At 45.0% G+C, this 21,339-nt stretch overlaps 1 protein-coding gene across 1 annotated transcript; it reads left to right on the top strand.

The window, feature by feature from the left end:
- The first annotated feature begins 1,666 nt into the window (after positions 1-1,666).
- Positions 1,667-15,155, top strand: COIL (coilin). The gene is made up of 7 exons (XM_081849702.1): positions 1,667-1,947; positions 4,617-5,781; positions 7,081-7,167; positions 10,273-10,320; positions 12,250-12,319; positions 12,916-13,004; positions 14,947-15,155. Exons 1-7 carry the CDS (start codon positions 1,682-1,684, stop codon positions 15,034-15,036), a joined length of 1,815 nt encoding a protein of 604 aa, XP_081705828.1. The 5' UTR covers positions 1,667-1,681; the 3' UTR covers positions 15,037-15,155.
- The last annotated feature ends 6,184 nt before the right edge of the window (positions 15,156-21,339 follow it).

Genomic DNA, 21,339 nt, shown 5'->3' with positions numbered 1-21,339 from the left:
TGTTTCAGCCACTTTCCAGAGAAACCAGGAGACAATCTTCAAGCCTGGATGGAGAATAATGTGATTATTCGCTCCTGCAAACTGCATAAATTATGCAAACAGACGAACTTCACTTGAACCGTGAAGGGTCTGCAGCTACTCTTATAATGCTTGCTGCTCTGGGTTGCTTTCCGTTTCATATTCATGAGAACTACTACTTTAGCTGCAACCAGTTATGGAGAACTTTGGTGCTTCCTAGTTTTGAGTCATGAACATTGCAACTAATTGGTTTTATTGGATGAGCAAAACGAGGCCTTCAGTTTACTCTTCCATTTAGCATTCCACTTATTAGCTGGTTTCTCATGTGGCAAAGCCATGAAACCCTGAGCTATTGGGGTGAAAATTGGTATACACATTCAGGGCACCGTTCTAAATTTTAGGTTGGACTACCAGCTCCTGCCCCTCAACCCATTTTCAAAGGCAAATACAACATAATGGGACATGAACCCAGAAACATCGGAGCAAGTCGCAGTGAATATTCGGATGCGCATTCTGCATTTGAAGGACAAAGGTGAATTTCAGCTCAAACCCTTGCACTCCTTTTCAGAAAAGATGATGGCAAACACAACACAATGCAACATCTGTCTTGTAGGGTTGGGGTTTTTTGTTTGTCTTTTAAGGAAAAATCCCTAAATAAATGTTTTGCTTCCTAAACAAGCTTCTTTCTCTTTGCAGATCACTCGTAGCTGAGTAAGATTGTCTTCCATGAATACGGTCTTAACAGTGAGTCCGTAAATGACAGTGGAGGCCAATTCTGGACCCACACATCCATCCACAGTGGGGACATAGGTTTCCAGGCGGGAGTTGATCATGATGAGGGTTTGCCAAGTCTGCCTTCCTCTTAGCATGTTTCTCCCTTTCGTCCTGAGTTCGAGAGTCTTCAAAGTCCACGACACCTTTGGTAAAAGGCTGTTCTCCAATTAGAGCGCTTGCAGGCCAGTGTTTCCCAGTTGTCGGTGTTTTATACTTTTTTTTTTAGATTTGCCTTGAGAGAGTCTTTAAACCCTCCCACCAGATGCCAAGGAAATAAACAACTATCTGACTTTTAGAAGACATCTGATGGCAGCCCTGTTTAGAGAAGTTTTTAATGTCTGATATTTTATTGTGTTTTTAATATTCTGTTGAGAGCCACCCAGAGTGGCTGGGGAAACCCAGCCAGATGGGTTGGGTATGTATGTATGTATGTATAAATCAATCAATCAATCAATCAATCAAGCACAGCGTCGATTGCACGGTCGCCGGGTTTTACCCCTTCCCAGCGTCCCAGCGATCTTGCCTAAGATTGCATTTGCAATTGATACCCAGTCCTCTTTTTGTTTGTTTGTTTGCTAATGCACTTAGGAAATGGATCCCCCCCCCCATGGAAACATAAAGTGCTGGGGGAGATCTTAATTTTTTAAAAATGTCCCCCTCTTTCTCTCACACGCATATATGTGAAAGGTTGTGATTCTTACTATTTAATCAGTGAATAGGACGCATGCTGCTTGCAACTTTTAAAAGCAATAAAGCGTAATGTGAAATCAGAAAAAGAACGGCGCGCTCCGGGCAATAGCGCCCACCCTTTTCGTCCCTCGCGGGGCGCCGTAGCGGAGGCTCCTCCCACTCTCCCTTTCCCCGACCTTCCTCTCCCGCCCTCACCAAGATGGCGGCGGCCAGCGGCGGCGGCGGCGGCGAGGCCCCCGTGCGCCTCCGGCTGCTCTTCGACTACCCTCCCCCGGGGACGCCGGCCTGCGGGCTGTGCTGGCTGCTCCTGGAGCCCCGCCAGGTGCGCCTCGTCACCGACCTGAGCAGCCTCGTCCGGGACAAGTTCGGCTTCAGCCGCCGCGCCAAGCTCAGCCTCTTCCTCGACGGCGCGCTGCTGCCGCCCACCGAGAGCGCCAGGATCGTGAGGGACAACGACTCTCTCCGGTGGGGCTGAGAGGGGCGCTGGGAGGGGGGGGGAGAAAGAGGGCTGGGTAGGTGGGGGTCGGGGGTGGGAATGAGAGTCGCCCGCGCGCCCCCCAACCCGCCCCACTTTGTTTTTTTTTTATAAATATTTATTAAAGTTTTTAAATATAAATGCACAAATAATAAACGATCTTACTTCTATCACAACAATTTCATTACTTCTTTGGACTCCCTCGCGTCTCCCGCTCCCATTTACATCGTTAAAAATTTTTTCCAAACAAATTATCAACTTGTTTACAATCTCATGTCCACTCATTCAAATATAATCTAGCACTTTTTCCAAAAAATTTTATATTTTCTTTAGTCTCACTTATCATCAAATTTAAATCTAGTTTAGTGGTGGCCAATTCTTTATAATCTAGCATCCTTCTTAACATTCAGCCAAATTACAATGTTTTTGTAGATACATCTTGAATTTCTCCCAGTCTTCCTCCATCTTCTCTTCTCCCAGATCACGGATTCTGCCAGTCATCTCGGCCAGTTGCATATAGTCCATCAGCTGCATCTGCCACTCTTCCAGTGTGGGTAGATCTTGAGTTTTCCAGTTTTTTGCGATGAGAATCCTTGCTGCCGTTGTTGCATACATAAAAAATGTTCGATCCTTCTTTAACACCTTCTGGCCGACAATACCCAGAAGGAAGGTCTCTGGTTTCTTAGTGAAGGTATACTTAAATACCTTTTTCAGCTCATTATATATCATTTCCCAGAAGACCTTCACCTTAGGGCATGTCCACCAGAGGTGAAAGAATGTTCCTTCATTTTCTTTACATTTCCAACATTTATTATCAGACGAATGGTATATTTTGGCAAGTTTAACTGGGGTCATGTACCATCTATATATCATTTTCATTACATTTTCCTTCAGAGCATTACATGCGGTGAAGTTCAGCCCAGTGGTCCACAACCTTTCCCAGTCCTCAAACATAATGTTATGCCCAATGTCCTGTGCCCATTTTATCATAGCCGATTTAACCATTTCGTCTTGTGTATTCCATTTTAGCAGCAAGTTATACATTCTAGATAATACCTTGGTCTTTGGTTCTAACAATTCTGTTTCTAACTTCGATTTCTCCACCTGGAACCCTAACTTTTTGTCATTTTTAAAAACTTCTTTAATCTGAGCATAATGTAACCAGTCTCGCACCTTATCCTTCATTTTCTCCAAACTCTGCAATTCCCAACCCGCCCCACTTTGAACGAACCAGCAGGTGGCTTATGTTTAGGGACAGCCTTTCTCAACCTGTGGGTCCCCAGATGTTGTTGGGATTACGACTCCCATCACCCTAGAGCTCAGGGATGATGGGAGTTGTAGTCCAACAACATCTGGGGACCCGCAGGTTGAGAACCGCTGGGGGGTTCCCCGCCCCTTTGTTCTGGCAAAATACAGGACGGGACAATTGGGGGTGGGGTGGGAGGACTCCCCGCCCACATCTGGAGCTCAGAAGGTATTATTATTTTATTATTTTATTGCTTGAGTTTATAGACCGCTCCATACCCGGAGGTCTCTATACCCAGTGGTTCACAGACAAGGTCATAACATATATACAGTGGTACCTCGGGTTACATATGCTTCAGGTTACATACGCTTCAGGTTACAGACTCCACTAACCCAGAAATAGCACCTCGGGGTAAGAACTTTGCTTCAGGATGAGAACAGAAATCGTGCTCCGGTGGCGCGGCAGCAGCAGCAGGCCCCATTAGCTAAAGTGGTGCTTCAGGTTAAGAACAGTTTCAGGTTAAGAACGGACCTCCGGAACGAATTAAGTACTTAACCCGAGGTACCACTGTAATCAGAATAAAAAGAGCAACCCAATATCAACCCCACCCCCAAAAGAGCCGCATTTTAAAAGAGTATAGAATGTCAAACAGATCAACCAAAGGCCTGGTTAAAAAGGAACGGTAGTGGCGAAAAACACTCCAAAATAGGAACTCCAGGTTATACTTGGCCGTTACAGATAGCTTTTACACATACGCACTATGCCAGGCATGGCCAAACTTGGCCCTCCAGAAGTTTTGGGACTACAGCTCCCATCATCCCTAGCTAACATAAGGTTACCAGATGTCCCCGTTTTCCCAGGGACAGTCCCCGGATTTACAAAGCAGTCCCCATACGAAATCCATTGAAGTTGAAAAGTGTTCCCGGATTCATTGAAAAAAATCTGGTAACCTTAATCTAACAGAACCAGTGGTCAGGGATGAGGGGAATTGTAGTCGCCAAACATCTGGAGGGCCACGTTTGACCATGCCTGCACTATGCATGCTGTTGCTAGCTAAAAGTTATTATTATTATTTATTGAGTTTCTATACCACCCAATCCCCGGAGGTCTGAGGGCAGTTCACAGAAAAGATCACAACATATATAATCAGAATAAAAAGAGAAACCCAATTAAAAAACCCCCCAGAAAAGAGCCACATTTTAAAAGGGTATAGGATGTCAAACAGATCGACCAAAGGCCTGGTTAAAAAGGAACATGAAACACACACTACAAACAGGTTGTTCAGCTGAAATCCCTAAGATTTCTTTGCCAGTTTAGGATTAAAGTTTGGCGCGAATGGATGTTTTTAGACTAACAATGTATAAATGATGCCATGATCATAACAGAACTTTCTCTTGCATGATATCCCGACAGAGTCAAATTGGAGGAGGTTATCGGGGAAGAAGACGATGATAAAATTGCCAACGGTTTTAGTAACCAATCAAAAAAACGAAGGAAACGACGCCGGCAGAAATTGGAAGTGAAAGATTCTGACAGCGAAAATGAAGGTCACAGAAAAAGAAAGAAGGGCAAATGGAACTGTGAGCGTCTTTCCTGTCAGGAAGAGAGCGCTGCAAACATTCAGGACCCAAAAGCACTTAAGAAAAGGAAAAACGCGATCGGAAGATCCTCTGCCACAGACAGCGGGAGCGATGATAGTACTTGCCATTCCAAGAAGCTTAAAAAAAAGGTTGACCAGGAAAAAGAGCAGGGGGCAGCTAGAGATAAAAAGAAAAGGAGAAAAGAAAAAGCCATAGAAATAAATAACACTTCACAAAAGACCAACAAGACTTTTTCTTTGAGCCCCGGCCAAAAAAGTGCAGCGAAAACCCCAGTAGCACAGTCCGGCACAAAGAAACGTGAAACCTCAAGCGACTCTTCCACTTCATCAAGCGAGAGTGACCACAATATAGCAGATGCAAAACGAAAACACTCGCATCAAACTAAGGTGGCATCACAGCACCTAAACAAACCACAACTGGCTTCTTCTGTGAAATCGGCTGGTAAAGTTGCCGCTAAAGGCATCAATCCCCATAAGGCAGCATGTAGTAAAAAAACCAAGAGCCCGTCCTCAAGTTCAGATTCAGATTCTACTTCAGGAGAGCAGGAGGAGCAGAAGAGCAATAACTTGAAAAGTAAGCAGCCATATAATAGCCAAGGAACTGCGGGAGGCCCAGCTTCAAGGAGCAAACCTAAAAGCTCCTCTTCAGAATCTGATAGCTCAGACTCGGAGGCTTGCACTGCTAAGAAACCCAAGACAAATTCTGCAGTCAGTCAGACGCTGGGAGGGAATGGCGGGAAACAGCTGCCAGCTGTCACTTGTGGACCAGAAATAAGTCCCAGCGACAGCAGAAGGGGTCGTGGCAGAGGAGAAAACCCCTTTTGGAGAGGGCCTAGGGTCCGTGGATGTCGTGGGATGATGAGGGGCCGGGGAAGAGGAAGGGGAGAGAATCCTAACTTCTTCCACAATTACAACGGTGAGCAGCAAAAGCAGCAACAGTTGCACGAAGTAGCAACAAACTCTTCAGTTATTATACAGGTGAGTCTGCTGGCGACAGCCTGCTTTTGTCTCCGTGACATGTGATACAGTGGTACCTCGGGTTACATACGCTTCAGGTTACAGACTCCACGAACCCAGAAATAGTGCTTCAGGTTAAGAACTTTGCTTCAGGATAAGAACAGAAATCGTGCTCTGGCGGCGTGGCAGCAGCAGGAGGCCCCATTAGCTAAAGTGATGCTTCAGGTTAAGAACAGTTTCAGGTTAAGAACAGACCTCCGGAACGAATTAAGTACTTAACCCGAGGTACCACTGTATACTTCTCGTTGGAACACTGTTGGATAACTCACAAAATTAAAAGAAACAACTGATGTAAAGCAAAGCGTGTAACTATTAGTGTGATCGATCGCGGTGACCCTGCCTACACCCTAAATTACGTACAAAATAATAGTCCACAAATTGAGCATTGTGGGTGAAGAAATCCAGTGCTGCCACTCTGCTTGCAGAAAGGGTTTAGCTTAATAATAATAATAAATTTATACCTCGGCCAGAGCCAGGCTCAGAGAACGGGAGATGGTTTTTCACTGATTTTCTACTGCAGTCCCCTGGAAATCTGTTCCAGGAGTTGAGGTACTCTTCAGGGCAGCATGGAAGGAGGTGCTGGGGGAAGGGGGAATTGGAAAAAGGGAATTAAAATTATTATTATTACTATTATTATTACTATTATTTCTTAACTACCCTTCACCATAAGGTCTCTGGTAAAGCAATTTAAAATCAGAAGAGTGGACCTAAACGTGTACCTTGGGTGTCAAAAACCAAGATGAAGAGGTGTGTCTTTAGCATATGATGAAAATCATACAGTGAAGGTAAAATGCACATCTGTGGGAAGGGAATTCCACAACTTAGGGGCTGCCACAGATATTGCCTTCTCCCATATCTCTCCCCAAAATTTCTGAGGGCAGTGGCTTCCCCTCTGCTGATCTTACGACCTGAAGGTTATAGAGAAAGAAAACATTTTCCAGATGTTAACAGACACTTCCACGGCCCCAGAAGACTTTCAGCAATTGGAACAGCAGCACTGGGTTTCACATTTTGTCACCTGCAGAGGAAATATAGATACCTTTGAAACCTGACAAGGAGAACATGAAGGTGGTGGCTTTCCATCCCTGGTTGTTCCCAGTATCTGGAACCCAGGTAGAGTGCATCTGCATGTGGAAGTTCTCTCATTGCCTCTGTTTTTTCCTGCAGTTTCCCCCTGCCGTCTTTTGCCCTCTATATCACATTAATGCTCTTTACTGGGTTTGATTGTGGGTGATAATGTATTTAATCATTGTTTCACAGAATCCACCAGAAGCTCCCAAGAAGGACTACAGCATATTGCCTCTGTTAGCTGCTCCTCCACAAGTAGGAGAGAAAATTGCCTTCAAGGTATGAAATCTCAAAACATTTTTGTTCCTTGCTTCTTGCTTAGATAGTTTTTATCCTGCTCTTCAGTCATCTTGCAAGCTGTATGGAGGGAAGACACTAGTAACATTGGCAGGAATTTGAGGGCTGGAGTCAAGACTTATGATGAGTGTGTTAGCACATTCTGTTGGGTGAGGTAGACTAAAAAATACACACTTGTAGTGTTAATGTAGTTCTGGCATGAAGTCTTTCACTCCTCAAGCATCTGTTTTAGGCTGCTATGATTCTTGAAAGGTCATATTCTCGCCTATTTACATATATACTTGGGTGGATTAAATTGTTTCTTGCACTCTGTTAACCTTGCTGGAAAAAGGGAGTGCAATACATAATAAGAACTGCAAACAGAAGTCCGAGAAGACTGCACAAATACTCAGGTAAATTACTTAAATTTAAAATGTGTATTTAAACTGAAAATACAAATCCTAAGAAGATACCGACTGGCTGAAAAAAACGAAACATCGTCTCTCTAACGGTTGTTAAATGGAGAGCAACCACCATTGTTGACGAAGTTGATGCTTTCAACATAATTTCTCCAGGCTCAAAATCGGATTGATGATGATGATGATAATAATTTATTATTTAGACCCCGCCCTTCTGGCTGGGTTTCCCCAGTCACTCTGGGCTGCTCCCAACAGAATATTAATAATAATTAAGTGATCAAACATTAAAAACTTCCCTAAATAGGTTTGCCTTCAGATGTCTTCTAAAAGTCAGATAGTTGTTTATTTCCTTGACATCTGATGGAAGGGCATTCCATAGGAAGGGTGCCACTATCGAGAAGGCCCTCTGCCTGGTTCCCTGTAACCTCGCAGAGAGGGAACTGCCAGAAGGCCCTCGGAGCTGACAACCATATGTCAGGAGTGCTCTGATGGTGTTTCCTGCTTGGCAGGGGGTTGGACTCGACGGCCCTTGTGGTCTCTTCCAACTCTATGATTCTATGAGCTGGACCTCAGTGTCCTGGCAGAATGATGGGGGTGGAGACGCTCCTTCAAGTATACTGGGCTGAGGCCGTTTAGGGCTTTAAAGGTTAGCACCAACACTTTGAATTGTGCTCGGAAACATACTGGGAGCCAATGTAGGTCTTTCAGGACCGGTGTTATATGGTCTTGGCGGCCACTCAATAGGTGCATCAGTAGGTGGTTCCTGCGGGGACCAGTAAGGCAGCTGCTCTATCAGAGATGTTACTAGAGAAGGATAGTCAGGTGGAGACCTCATCATCATCCACGAACAGGCACATCCAAGTAGAAACCATTCAGAGCTGTCTTATGTGAAGTCAGGCAACATTTCCGCCCAGCCTGCTATTGATTGCTCTGGTTATTGTCCACAGTTCTAGACTTGAGGAAGAAGCTTCTCCAGCCTTGTAACTTTTAAATGCTGGGGACTGAACCTGGGACTTGATTACTTGCGACCAGGGACCAGAGTTCCTATTATTCTGACATCTAGATCAGCTGATGTGCCCCCTTCCTCAGTTTAGATAAATTAATGCATCAATGTGTGGGTGGTCCCTGCCCCCCAGAAAAATCCAATTTAGATTTATATTGTTCTCTCACTTAGAGTGTTCGTTGTGGTGGAGGAAGGGAAAGGAGAATGTTAGCCGCTTTGAGACTCCTTCGGGTAGTGAGAAAGCAGGATATCAAATCCAAACTCCTCCTCTTCTTCTTCTCTTCTTACAGGCCCTATGGAAAGAAATCAGATCCTGCAGGGCCCTGGTCTCATGAGGCAGAGTGTTCCACCAGGCTGGAGCCAGTGTTGAAAAGCCCCTGGCTCTGGTTGAAGCTAATCTAACTTCCTTAGGGCCCAGGACCACTAGGGGGTTGCAATTTATGGACCTTGAGGCTCTCCATGGGGCATACCGGGAGAGGCAGTCCCGTAGGTACAAGGGTCCTAGGCCGTGAAGGGCTTTAAAGTTCAAAAGCAGCACCTTAAATCTGACCCTGTACTCCACCGGGAGCCAGTGCAGCTGGAAAAGCACTGGGTGAATATGCTCCCATGGCAGAGACCCTGTGAGGAGCCTCGCTGCAGCATTCTGCACCCGCTGGAGTTTCTGGGACAGCTTCAAGGGCAGCCCCACTTAGTGAAAATTACAGTAGTCAAGCCTGGAGGTGACGGTCGCATGGATCACTGTGGCCATAAAGTGGGATATCAAATCCAAACTCCTCTTCTTCTACATTTCCTGTGATGACAATGATGATTAAAAAAATATATTATTTATATGCTGCCCATCTGACTGAGTTGCCGTAGCCACTCTGGGCGGTTTCCAGGAAATTAAAACATCGAACACTGATCATTTATCAGTGTTACTTTGGTTGCACATCCCTTGGTGTTAGCAAAGACCAAAGGGAGCATGGTTGGTTTCAGGAGCCGACTGCTAAGATCTTTGGTTACTGACCATTTTTGTAAGACAGAGTGGCTGTAGGGACTTACAGTGCAATCCTAACCATGTCTCCTCAGAAGTAAATCCTTTTGCATTCATTGGGTCTTATTCCCAGGTAAGTGGAGTTCGGATTGCAACCTTATTTGGACGACGACATCACTTGGGATTACCAGCTTATTTTTGCTGCTTTTTTATTGCTTTATACATATTACATACATACAAAAGAAAATCCATTATGAAACAAAAATACCAAAATGTCAAAAAATACCAAATATACAGAACTTGAAACAGAAAAAGTAAAGAAGAAAGAAAAAATACATCAAAGAAATAAAATAAAATAAAAAGATTGACTTCCTTTGACCACTGTACGGTTCCTATAATATCATATCTTGGTTGTCTGTAATCATTTTATACATTTTGGAGAGACACATTGTTTACCTGTGGAGTTTTTAATGTAGGCTAAGCCAATCATAATTATGGGAACCTGCTTTTCTCATATAATCTGCAAAGACATTCCATTCTCTCCTGATTTTCCACTTGGTTGGTTTCTTACTAATTCTGTTAGTTTTACTAGTTTGAGATACTCACTTAATTTTAACAACCATTCTTCTTTTGTTGGAATTGTGTTGCTTTTCCAGAAAAGGAAAAGGATTACCATCTTGTCTCATGCTTTCTGTTTGATTTTCTCTTAACAGCTTTTGGAGCTAACTGAAAATTACACTCCTGAAGTATCTGATTATAAGGTATTGAGACTACTGTTCATTGTAATCATCATCATCATCATCATCATCATTTATTTATACCCCGCCCATCTGGCTGGGTTTCCCCAGCCACTCTGGGTGGCTTCCAACAGAACACTAAAATACAATAACCTATTAAACATTAAAAGCTTCCCTTTGTGTTTCGGTGGTTTTTTTTTTTTTTTAGCTAGATTGCATCTTGGCCTTTTAATATTCCCATTTCTCATTGCTTATTCTAATAACGGTTAAGAACACGAGACACATCAGAAGGTTGCAAAGTTCAAATTTGGATTCACCAAGCTCTTAGAATCATAGCGTGGAAGGGAACAATCCCAAGAAAATCCACTACATAGTATCATACGTTTAATGCCCAGGAGCTGGGGGGGGGGGGGAGAAACATGCTAACCTTTTGCCAGTGGGGGAGCCTTCATCTCCCGAATGAGCTTCTGTTTTGTGTGGCTTAATGAAAGAAATGAACATTCCACAAACTTTGTCTGTATACATTTGCTAAGAATTCGTCAGTATGCAGAACAGAATCCAGATTATTTGTTTCATTTATATATTGCCTGTTACTCCGTGGAGCTCAAGGCAACGCAGATGAGTCTCCCCTCGCCGTTTTATCCTTACAAAAACCTTGAGAAGTAGGATAGTCTGGAAGACGGTGACTGTCCCAAGGTTCAAGCCCTGGTCTCCCAGGTCATAGGCCAACACTCTATAACCATTGTACCATACAGTCTCATAGTGCATACCAGGGTTTCCCAAACTTAGGTCTCCAGCTGTTTTTGGACTACAGTTTCCATCATCCCTGGCCACTGGTCCTGCTAGCTCAGGGTGATGGGAGTTGTAGTCCAAAAACAGCTGGGGACCCGAGTTTGAGAAACCCTGGTGTATAGCCAGAACCCTATGCAGGGGGGTATTCAGTTACTTAGGAGAACGTAAAGGAGCGTTCTCAGCTCCTGATGGGGTGGGGAATGCTCTGGAATGACTCCATTTTCTTGACATGGAGCAGTTTCTTCCATAAGAGCAGTTTAGAATTTGAAGCTGCTTCTGTGCTTATCCTGGCTTCCGATTCAATTCTTGAGTGTGAACTTGTTAATTCACACATACACATACTGCATTCCTGTGTGGGGATCCCTGTCTATGCAGGTTAAACCACCCAAGGTTAAAGGAGAAAAAAATCAGGTTTTGCCCTTGCTACAGCAGTGTCTTTTCAGTTCAAAGGTTATTTTCCCCCATAGGAACAAATGGTACTAATTCACTGTACATGTGATAGACAAAGGCAGATCAGGCATGGACTAATGCTGCTCTATCTCTGTTGAGTCTGCTACTGAGAATCAAGCCTGCTCTTATCTTTAGCCCCGTCCATGAATTCTGTTCCTGAATCACCCTTGAGTGTGACGGAGCATTTAGAACTGACTTGTGTATATAATGGCATTCTAATGATTTATGCCGATCTATTGCAATTTGTGGGACGCGGGTGGCGCTGTGGGTTAAACCACAGAGCCTAGGACTTGCCGATCAGAAGGTTGGCAGTTCGAATCCCCGCGACGGGGTGAGCTCCCGTTGCTCTGTCCCAGCTCCTGCCAACCTAGCAGTTTGAAAGCACGTCAAAGTGCAAGTAGATAAATAGGTACCGCTCCGGTGGGAAGGTAAACGGCGTTTCCGTGCGCTGCTCTGGTTCGCCAGAAGCGGCTTAGTCATGCTGGCCACATGACCCAGAATCTGTACACCGGCTCCCTCGGTTAATAAAGCGAGATGAGCACTGCAACCCCAGAGTTGGCCACGACTGGACCTAATGGTCAGGGGTCCCTTTACCTTTACCTTATTGCAATTTGTACAGGATTGAAATGTGGGACAGATGACATTTGTCCATTTGCTCTCGATCTAGAATAAACACCGCTTTTCCTCCTTTTTTTTTTCTTCTTTTTCAAGGAAGGAAAAATTGTCAGTTGGAATCCTGCTAACAAACAGCTAGAACTTGAAATTCTTTCTTTCTCATCAGGTAAGAGATACACAACTTCAGAGTTGAATGTGACTATGGGTTGTATTCAAGCAAGTTCTACTTGGAGTAAACCCACTGAAATTAATGGATAGCTCAGTTGTTTAGAGTGTGGTTCTGATAACGCCAAGGCTGGAGGTTTGATCCCCATATGATACAGCTGCATATTCCTGCATTGTGGGGGGCTGGACTAGATGATCCTTAGGGTCCCTTCCAACTCTACAATTCTATGATTCTATGACCCAAGTTAGTCATGTTCATTCATTTCAGTGGTTCTGCTCTCACAACTAAGATTGGCTACATCCCAGTATATTTTCTCATATGAAAGGCAACAACTTCTCTTTTAAAGATGACTTTTCTTTACTAATTGTACACCATTCTGCTTTAACTGCACATTACAATGCGATTGTTTATGCATCAGAAATAAGTCCCACTGTGTTAAATGGGACTTACTCCCAGGAAAGTGGTTATAGGATTGCAGCCACAATTATATTATATATATAACCACCCTTGCAACTTTCAGTCACATTCTAAGTACCTCCAAACTTTTGTACAAATGTTCTAATTGTATTTGTTGTGGTTTTTGTTTCTTCTTTAAGTTTCAAAAGAGCCAGGGAAGTTTGATCTGGTTTACCAGTCTGCAGATGGAGCCGAAAGAATAGAATATGCTGTATCTCACGATAGGAAGGTATGGGGGTAGCACTTTCTTGAAATTAATTTCCAGGAGCCTCCTTTAAAATTATTCCAATGACCTTTTATTTTTTACCATGTTAGTGGGCACATTCCATTCTCTACTCAATTGCAGTGTCTCTGTGCGTGGAGGATTCTCAACCCTTTGCACTGCAAGTTACTTGCCTTATAGGACAGGCTAGAGGAGAGAGGAGAAGTGTCCCAGACCGTCCCCCCAACTGCCTCTAATACAGCATTTGTATGTGCCAAGGTGTGTTTGGAGGAGATGTAAGGGAACAGAGCTCTGTTGAGCCCTGCTGGAATTCTCTGTGCTGGAGGGTTTTCATCCACATTGGAAGTGTATTCTCCTTATAGAGGAGGCCTAGGACCCAGGTACCTACAGGACCGCCTCTCCTGCTATGCCCCGCGGAGGACCTTAAGGTCCACAAATAACAACATTTTGGAGGTCCCAAGTCGCAAGGTGGTTAGATTAGTCTTAACTAGGGCCAGGGCCTTTTCAGTACTGGCCCCAACTTGGTGGTACACTCTGTCACAAGAGACTAGGGCCCTGCGGAACTTGACATCTTCCCGCAGGGCCTGCAAGACAGAGCTGTTCCACCAGGCCTTTGGTTTGGACTCAGTATGACCCTTATGTTTCTCTCCCCTTATAGTTTTGATCTATGGGCTACTTTTAAAATGAGGCTGCATTTTAAATTGCATTTTAACCTGTATTTTAAATTGGCTCCCTCCCCCCCCCCCCATTATGTTTTTACTGTAATTTTACTGGTGTTAGCCGCCCTGAGCCTGGCTCTGGCCGGAGAGGGCGAGGTATAAATATTATTTATTATTATTATTATTATTATTATTATTATTATTATTATTATTATTGTGTTTGAAGGGCAATATCCAAATAATTTGGGGCAGCGTTCAACTAACTAGTCATTTTAGTGCAAAATTTACCATTAGTGCAAGGACTTTTCTGTGCCCTCACCAAATCTGCTCTGGAAGGTTGGGGGAACCCTTGCAACAAATTGAGGGGAGGAGAAGGGAAAACATGACGTTGCGCAAGGAGAAATCCTCTCACTTACAGAACAATTGTATTTGTGCTGTGTTGAATGCAACCCTCATACTCAAAGCGGACCAAATGAAATCAGTCCATTGGTTTCACTGGTTTTCCTGTTGATTAAGACACTAAATATCACACCAAGAAAATAACTGGTACCAATACAAACTCTTTGTCTAGTTCCCTATTTTTAATATTTATAGAAGTCTGCATTGTTTCAGATGTTGTGTACAAACGAAATACTGCTTAATCAATGCAAGTATACTAAAGTGCTGGCACTTTGTCTACTGTTTTAACTTAGAGCATGCAATCATTTTGACATTATTGCGATAGGAAGAAGCCTAGGTGACCTTTGGGTTTAACACACGCCTTATCCAACGTGGCAGCAGGGATGAGATTGGAAGCTTTTGGTTCTGTTTTTAATGAACTGCAGCTTTATGTGTCATTCAGCCCTGACAATCTGTCCCGTCCCCCCCCCCCAATTATTGTTTGCTTGAAATGAGGCAACTTCAAACAAGGTACACAAAAGCTGGCTTGTTTCAATAAATCATAGAGATTAACCACAGGTTGATTGAAATAAGAAGTGAAGGCTTATGATCTCCTGATGGTCACACGCCATGGGAAATGGGAGGAAGCCTCAGGCTTGCTTAGACTCATTCCTGCCATGTTTATCATGATGCCTGAATGCAGCCAGGGAGAGAAACCGATTCAGCCTCGAAGCTATCAGACATAGGTCTTGTTCAGCAATTTGTCTCTTGGGCAAGCCTGTGTTAAAATTGATTTTATTATACAAAATAGTTTAATCACGTTAAATTTATTTAAAAGGGTTAATGCTGGTGAAATGGCATCTATCTGATCTGCTCATGTTGAGTCTTACATGCATTTTTCCCCCCTTTAGATAACTGAAAGTTGGGATGCATTGATTGAGCCCAGACTAATAGTTGACCCTCCGAATAACGAATCAGGCACGGGAAATGGAAATCCCTAAGCTGTGAAGTTACTCATCTGTAAATAGTCTGTGAAATGCTGTCCTTCTGTTTCTGAAGATAGTGTATGCAAATTGCTGTTTTTTTTTCTAAAAAAAATAAAGGATTTCAAAAACTGAAATGAGGTTTAAGAAAAGTTTGTGCCATGGTTCAGGTGCTTGTTCTGAGATGTTTACATTAAGAGCCATGTATTTTCATAGGGCTATGGAGTCTATTTCAGTGGAGGAACTTGATCTGCTCCCTGCCCTCTCCATTAAAGCGAAAAATAGGGAGGTCAACATTTCGTTGGGAGTCTCTCCCATGGGTAAAATAAAAGGGGGAGGAAAGAACTTCTCCAATATTAGGTAATACAATTGTATTATGAAAGCATGCAAACAAAACATACTTCCTGCAACCTAGCTGGCCCATGATGGATGTAAAAGCTCACAAACGGTCTGCAAGGGCTTCCTCATTCCTCATTCACGGAGGGAAAGGTTGGCTTTTAGCAAGCTAAACTATACATGCAGTAAAGGTAAAGGACGCAGGTGGCGCTGTGGTCTAAACCACTGAGTCTCTTGGGCTTGCCGATCAGGTTGGCGGTTCGAATCCCACAACGGGGTGAGCTCCTCTTGCTTTGTCCCAGCTCCTGCCAACCTAGCAGTTCGAAAGCACGCCAGCGCAAGTAGATAAATAGGTACTGCTGTGGCGGGAAGGTAAACAGCGTTTCCATGCGCTCTGGCTTCCATTGCGCCAGAAGCGGTTTAGTCATGCTGACACGTGACCCAGAAAGCTCCCTGTGGACAAACACCGGCTCCCTCGGCCTGAAAGCGAGATGAGGGCCGCAACTCCATAGTCACCTTTGACTGGACTTCACCGTCCAGGGGTCCCTTACCTTTTTACCTTTTACATGCAGCAAACTGCCTCACCGAACAAAATTCAGAAATGTCCTTTCACATAGGTGTATCTTACACAGGTGGGGGGGCATTGTGAGTGTGACTGCATACCGAGCACTTGACTCACTTTGCTTATGCATTTAGCACAATGCAAAAATTATTTACCGTATTTTTCGCTCTATAGGACACACTTGTCCCCCTCCAAAAATTAAGGGGAAATGTGTGTGCGTCCTATAGAGCGAATGCAGGCTCCTTGGCTTCAGCGATAGCAATGCGAAGCCTCAGAAGCGCAGAGGCAGCACTCCCTCCACGCTCCAGAGGCTTTGCATTGCTTTCGCTGAAGCCTGGAGAGCGAGAGGGAACCCAAAAGGAACCCAAAGTGTGCAGAGCACACCGACCCCTCTCGCTCTCCAGGCTTCAGGGATAGCCGCCTGAAGCCTTTGGAGTGCAGCGCGAGTTCCCGCTGCGCTCTGCACGCTTTGGGTTCCTTTTGCTGAAGCCGGGAGAGCAAGACTGCCGGCTTCAACAGAAAGGGAGAGCTGCACAGCGCCCCTTCAGCCAAGCGGGAGGAGAAATGGAAGGGGCTCCATTTCTCCTGCCACTTCCCTGAAGGGGTGCTGAGCAGAGAGGGGGAGAATTTTTTTTTTCTTGTTCTCCCCCTCTAAAACAAGGTGTGTCCTATGGTCGGGTGTGTCCTATAGAGTGAAAAATACGGTAAGTGATATTGCTTCCCACGTTCTCACTGCTTACTGTTTGCAGTGTCACCTCCAGCTGAACTTATCAAGAGCACAAGCTGAACTTGCCAACAAACAGTACGAGCTGGCGCAGCATCATGAAACTTGCTGCCATGTGCTGAGTCATGAAAGTGTGGCAACCCTACCTTTGGGCTAGGGTTCACCGTTGTTCAAACACTAGGACAGATCATAATTTTTAAAATGCCTCTAAACTTGTGGGACGTGTGCTTCTCTTCACCACTCCCAATTAAACTAACATCTCATACACATAGCTGCCAACTTTTCCCTTTTCTTGCAAGGATTCCTATTTGGAATAAGGGAATTTCCCTTAAAAAGGGGGAAAGTTGACAGCTATGCTCTTACATTGTTTTCTCCGCACATGCATAGGTTGCAAAGGAGCGGGGAAACTCATGGATATCAGCATTTATTTTAAGCATGAATGTCACCTGTGCATTTCGGCAGGTGTCTTATTCATAAGGTATCCAATTCCAACAAGTGGGATTTGGAACAAAATGTTGTGGTGTAGCCTCAGGGGACAGGGAACCTTAGGCCCTCCAGTTGTTGCTGAACTACATCTCCCATCATCCCTGGCTACTGACCATGCCTGCTGGGGCCAACAGGAGTTGTAGTCCTGCAGCATCTGGAGAGCCTAAGGTTCTCCACATGCCTTAGCTAGAGGGCTCCCAATTTAGGGCAAGAAACCAGCCGTATCCTCCAGAGCACAGTCTCCCATATTTAGGTCTCCAACTGTTTTTGGACTATTAAGTCCCATCATTCCTCAGAGTGGCTGGGGAAACTCAGCCAGATGGGTGGGGTATAAATAAATTAGTAGTAGTAGTAGTAGTAGTAGTAGTAGTATTACTGGTCCTGCTAGATAGGGATGGTGAGAATTGTAGTCCTCCTTTGGCGATCACTTGTAGCCAAGTAAGATTGTTTTCCTTGAACATGGTCTTAACAGTGACTCTGTAAGTGACTGTGGAGGCCTATTCTGGATCCACACATCCTTCCACAGTGGGGACATAGGTTTCTGGGTTGGAGTTGATCAGGGTGGGAAGGGACATTCTTTCACCTCTGGTGGACTTGCCCGAAAGTGAAGGCCTTTTGGGAGATGATTCATAATGAACTAAAAAAGGTACTTAGATATACCTTACCTAAGAAACCGGAGGCCTTTCTTCTGGGCATCATAGACCAGAGAGTACTTAAGAAAGATAGAACTTTTTTTATGTATGCTACCACAGCAGCAAGGGTCCTGATTGCTAAGCATTGGAAGACACAAGATTTACCCACGCTGGAGGAATGGCAGACGCAGTTGATGGACTATATGGAACTGGCCGAAATGACTGGCAGAATCCGAGACTTGGGAGAAGAAACAATCGAGGAGGACTGGGAAAAATTTAAAGACTATTTGAAAAAAACATTACAAGTTGTATGAATGTTAAAAAATGCTCTTTTTAGAAATTCTTGCTTCAGCATTGGTAAATTAATGAAATGGAAATTAAGGTACAAGAAGTCAAAGGTGGAATAATGAAATAACTTTATTATGTTTAAGTTAAAACATATAAGATTTGGGTTACAATAGTTTTGAAATTAGGCAACATGATAAAATGAAAGATACAATAAGCTTGGAAATAAGTTAACAAATTGCTGATATTTTGTATTACAGAGAATGCAGGGTTTGGAGGATGTGGGGAAGTCCAATAGATGTGTTGGAAAAAAGGATTATGGAAATTTGTAATTTCTCTACTGTATTTTTCTATCTATGTCTTTATTTCTTTTTTCTGTATTTCATAAACTTAATAAAAATATTATTAAAAAAAAAGGAGTTGATCAGGGTGAGGGTTTGCCAAGCATGCCTTCCTCTTAGCACGTTTTCCCCTTTCATCCTGAGTTCGAGCATCTTCAAAGCCCATGACACCTTTGGTAAAGGCTGTTCTCCAACTGGAGCGCTCTCAGGCCAGAGTTTCCCAGTTGTCGGTGTTTATACTACATTTTTTAAGATTTGCCCTGAGAGAGTCTTTAAACCTCTTTTGTTGACAACCAGCATTATACTTTCCATTCGTAAGTTCAGAATAGTGTAGTTGCTTTGGAAGACGATAATCAAACATCTGCACAACATGACCAGTTCAATGAAGTTGATGTTGAAGAACTGGTGATCTATGCTTCTTCCAGTACACTGGCATTAGTTCGCCTTTCTTCCCAGGTGATGTGTAAAATCTTTTAAACATCATTGATGGAACACCGTTGATGGAGACACCATTGATGGAATCTTTTGAGGAGCTGGAGATGGCATTCATAAGTAGTCCATGTTTCACAAGCATACAGTAAGGTTGGTAGTACAATAGCTTTGTAAACAAGCGTTTTGGTTTCCCTGCAAATGTTCCAGTCCTCAAACAGTCTGCACTTCAACAGCAGTTGGAGACCCAAGTTTGGGAAGCCCTACTGGCAAGTATTATAAACTGCAAAGGGTGCAAGGCGGCCAACTGATTGTCCTTTCCTACAACTCCACTGCAAGAATTCCCTGCATCCTAAGCGGCACTAAGCAGGCTGTCTTCACTGGGCTGGTGAGAGGGGATCAATTCCCACTTAAAAAAATAAATCTGCAAGCCTCAAGGTCCCTGTGGCATTCTCTTCTGCTCCTGTCTTGGTTCCCATCCTGCCAACACTCGCCACCTGAGCTTGCTGTTAGAGGGAACGATTAGTCACCAGCAAGATACATGATGTGAGCAAACAGAACAATGATGTGCCCCTTTATACAAACACACACATTCCTCCTGTGTCAAGAACTGGTTCATGTCTATCATGTGATTTGCCTTACGTTGATCACTTGGCATTGATGGATGGCGGAATAATGCATATACGGTGGTAAGGTAAAGGTAAAGGGACCCCTGACCATTAGGTCCAGTCGTGACCGACTCTGGGGTTGCGGCGCTCATCTCGCTTTATTGGCCAAGGGAGCCGGCGTACAGCTTCCGGGTCATGTGGCCAGCATGACTAAGTCGCTTCTGGCAAACCAGAGCAGCGCACGGAAACGCTGGTTACCTTCCTGCCAGAGCGGTACATATTTATCTACTTGCACTTTGACGTGCTTTCGAACTGCTAGGTTGGCAGGAGCAGGGACCGAGCAGCGGGAGCTCACCCCGTTTGCAGGGATTTGAACTGTCAACCTTCTGATTGGCAAGTCCTAGGCTCTGTGGTTTAACCCACAGTGCCACCCACGTCCCTTTTATATACAGTGGTACCTTGGGTTAAAAACTTAATTCGTTCTGGAGGTGTGTTCTTAACCTGAAGCACCACTTTAGCTAATGGGGCCTCCCGCTGCTGCGCGATCCTGAAGCAAAGTTCTTAACCAGAGGTACTGTTTCTGGGTTAGCAGAGTCTGTAACCTGAAGCATCTGTAAGCCGAGGTACCACTGTAAACTCGATCCAATTGTCAGGCCCCCTTCACACATGTGTGTCATCCCGTTAGGACAGCAACCAAGCAACAAACATGCACACACACCTTCAGCAACCTCAATTTGCCCAGCACAGACGTTTTCGGGACACGCAGCACTCGATCACCAACCTGATGGACCCTTCCCTGGGAATAAAGCCTCGTTTATAGGAGCCAACTCCTACGGTGCAGAGGTCCCTTCGACCGCCCCCCTAAAGTATTTAAGGGGTCCGTGGCCCTCCCCAACTGGCATTGCCAGTCAAATGGTGTGGGTGTGCATGTGTGCACCCTGTCGTGATGATTATGCGTGGCAGGGTCTACTTGCCCCCCCCCCAATATTTTATTCAAGTTGGCAACCCCCCTGGCCCCATTACACTTCCGAGCAAACCTTTGCACAGAAACTGTGTGCATGGACTGCAGTTCACTCCTAAAGCAAGCAAGCATGCAAGGGGGCATTGCCAAGGGGGTGTGGCAGAAAGGGGCAGCTGCCCACCAGTCAATAAAAATCCTCAACTAACTTGCATGGACATAGCCAGGATTTTTGTGGGGGGGGGAGGACTTTTGTTGGGGGAGACAGGGCTTTAGTTGTGGGGGGAATAACCTCAGGGAATTATGTATTTTTATTCATGGGGGGCGGGCAGCTGCCCATCCCTGCCTCCCCTTGGCTATGCCCCTAGCTGAGGTTCTGCCCCCTCTAACATAAAGCCTCCCCTCCCCAGGATTTTTCTTAAGGTGGGCAAGCCTTTTGTTGGCCTATGTATTTTTATTCGGGGGGGGGGCAGCTGCCCCTCCCTGCCGACGCCCCTGACTAGCTGAGGTTCTGCCCCCTCTAACATAAAGCCTGCCCCCCCAAGATTTTTCTTAGGGGGGGCAAGCCTTGGGGGGGGCAGAACCTCAAGGAGCTATGCATTTTTATTGATTTCTGGGTGGCAGCTGCCCCTCCCTGGCGACGCCCCTGACTAGCTGAGGTTCTGCCCCCTCTAATATAAAGCCTGCCCCTCCCCCCCCAGCAAAAAAATCCTGCATGCAAAGGAGCTCCCTTTCGTCTGAGATCGGCTGGGCTTACTCGCGAGCAAGCGGTGACCCCTTTCCCCCGCCCCCGTGCCGCGCAGGAATTGCCCGGGGACGAGCATTGGGCGAAATGCAAAGACGTCTCCCGTGCTTTTCCTTAAGGGGAGAAGACCGAGACGCGCGCACGCGCCGGCGCCCCGCCCCGTCCAGGCGCGCCCCCGCCCTGCGGCTCTCCTGGCGGGGGCCACGTGATTTCCT

The sequence above is a fragment of the Podarcis erhardii genome (assembly GCF_964252035.2).
Source record: "Podarcis erhardii genome assembly, chromosome: 2".
In the NCBI taxonomy this organism is placed as follows: Eukaryota; Metazoa; Chordata; class Lepidosauria; order Squamata; family Lacertidae; genus Podarcis; species Podarcis erhardii.
This window is presented reverse-complemented; position numbering and strand designations above follow the sequence as displayed.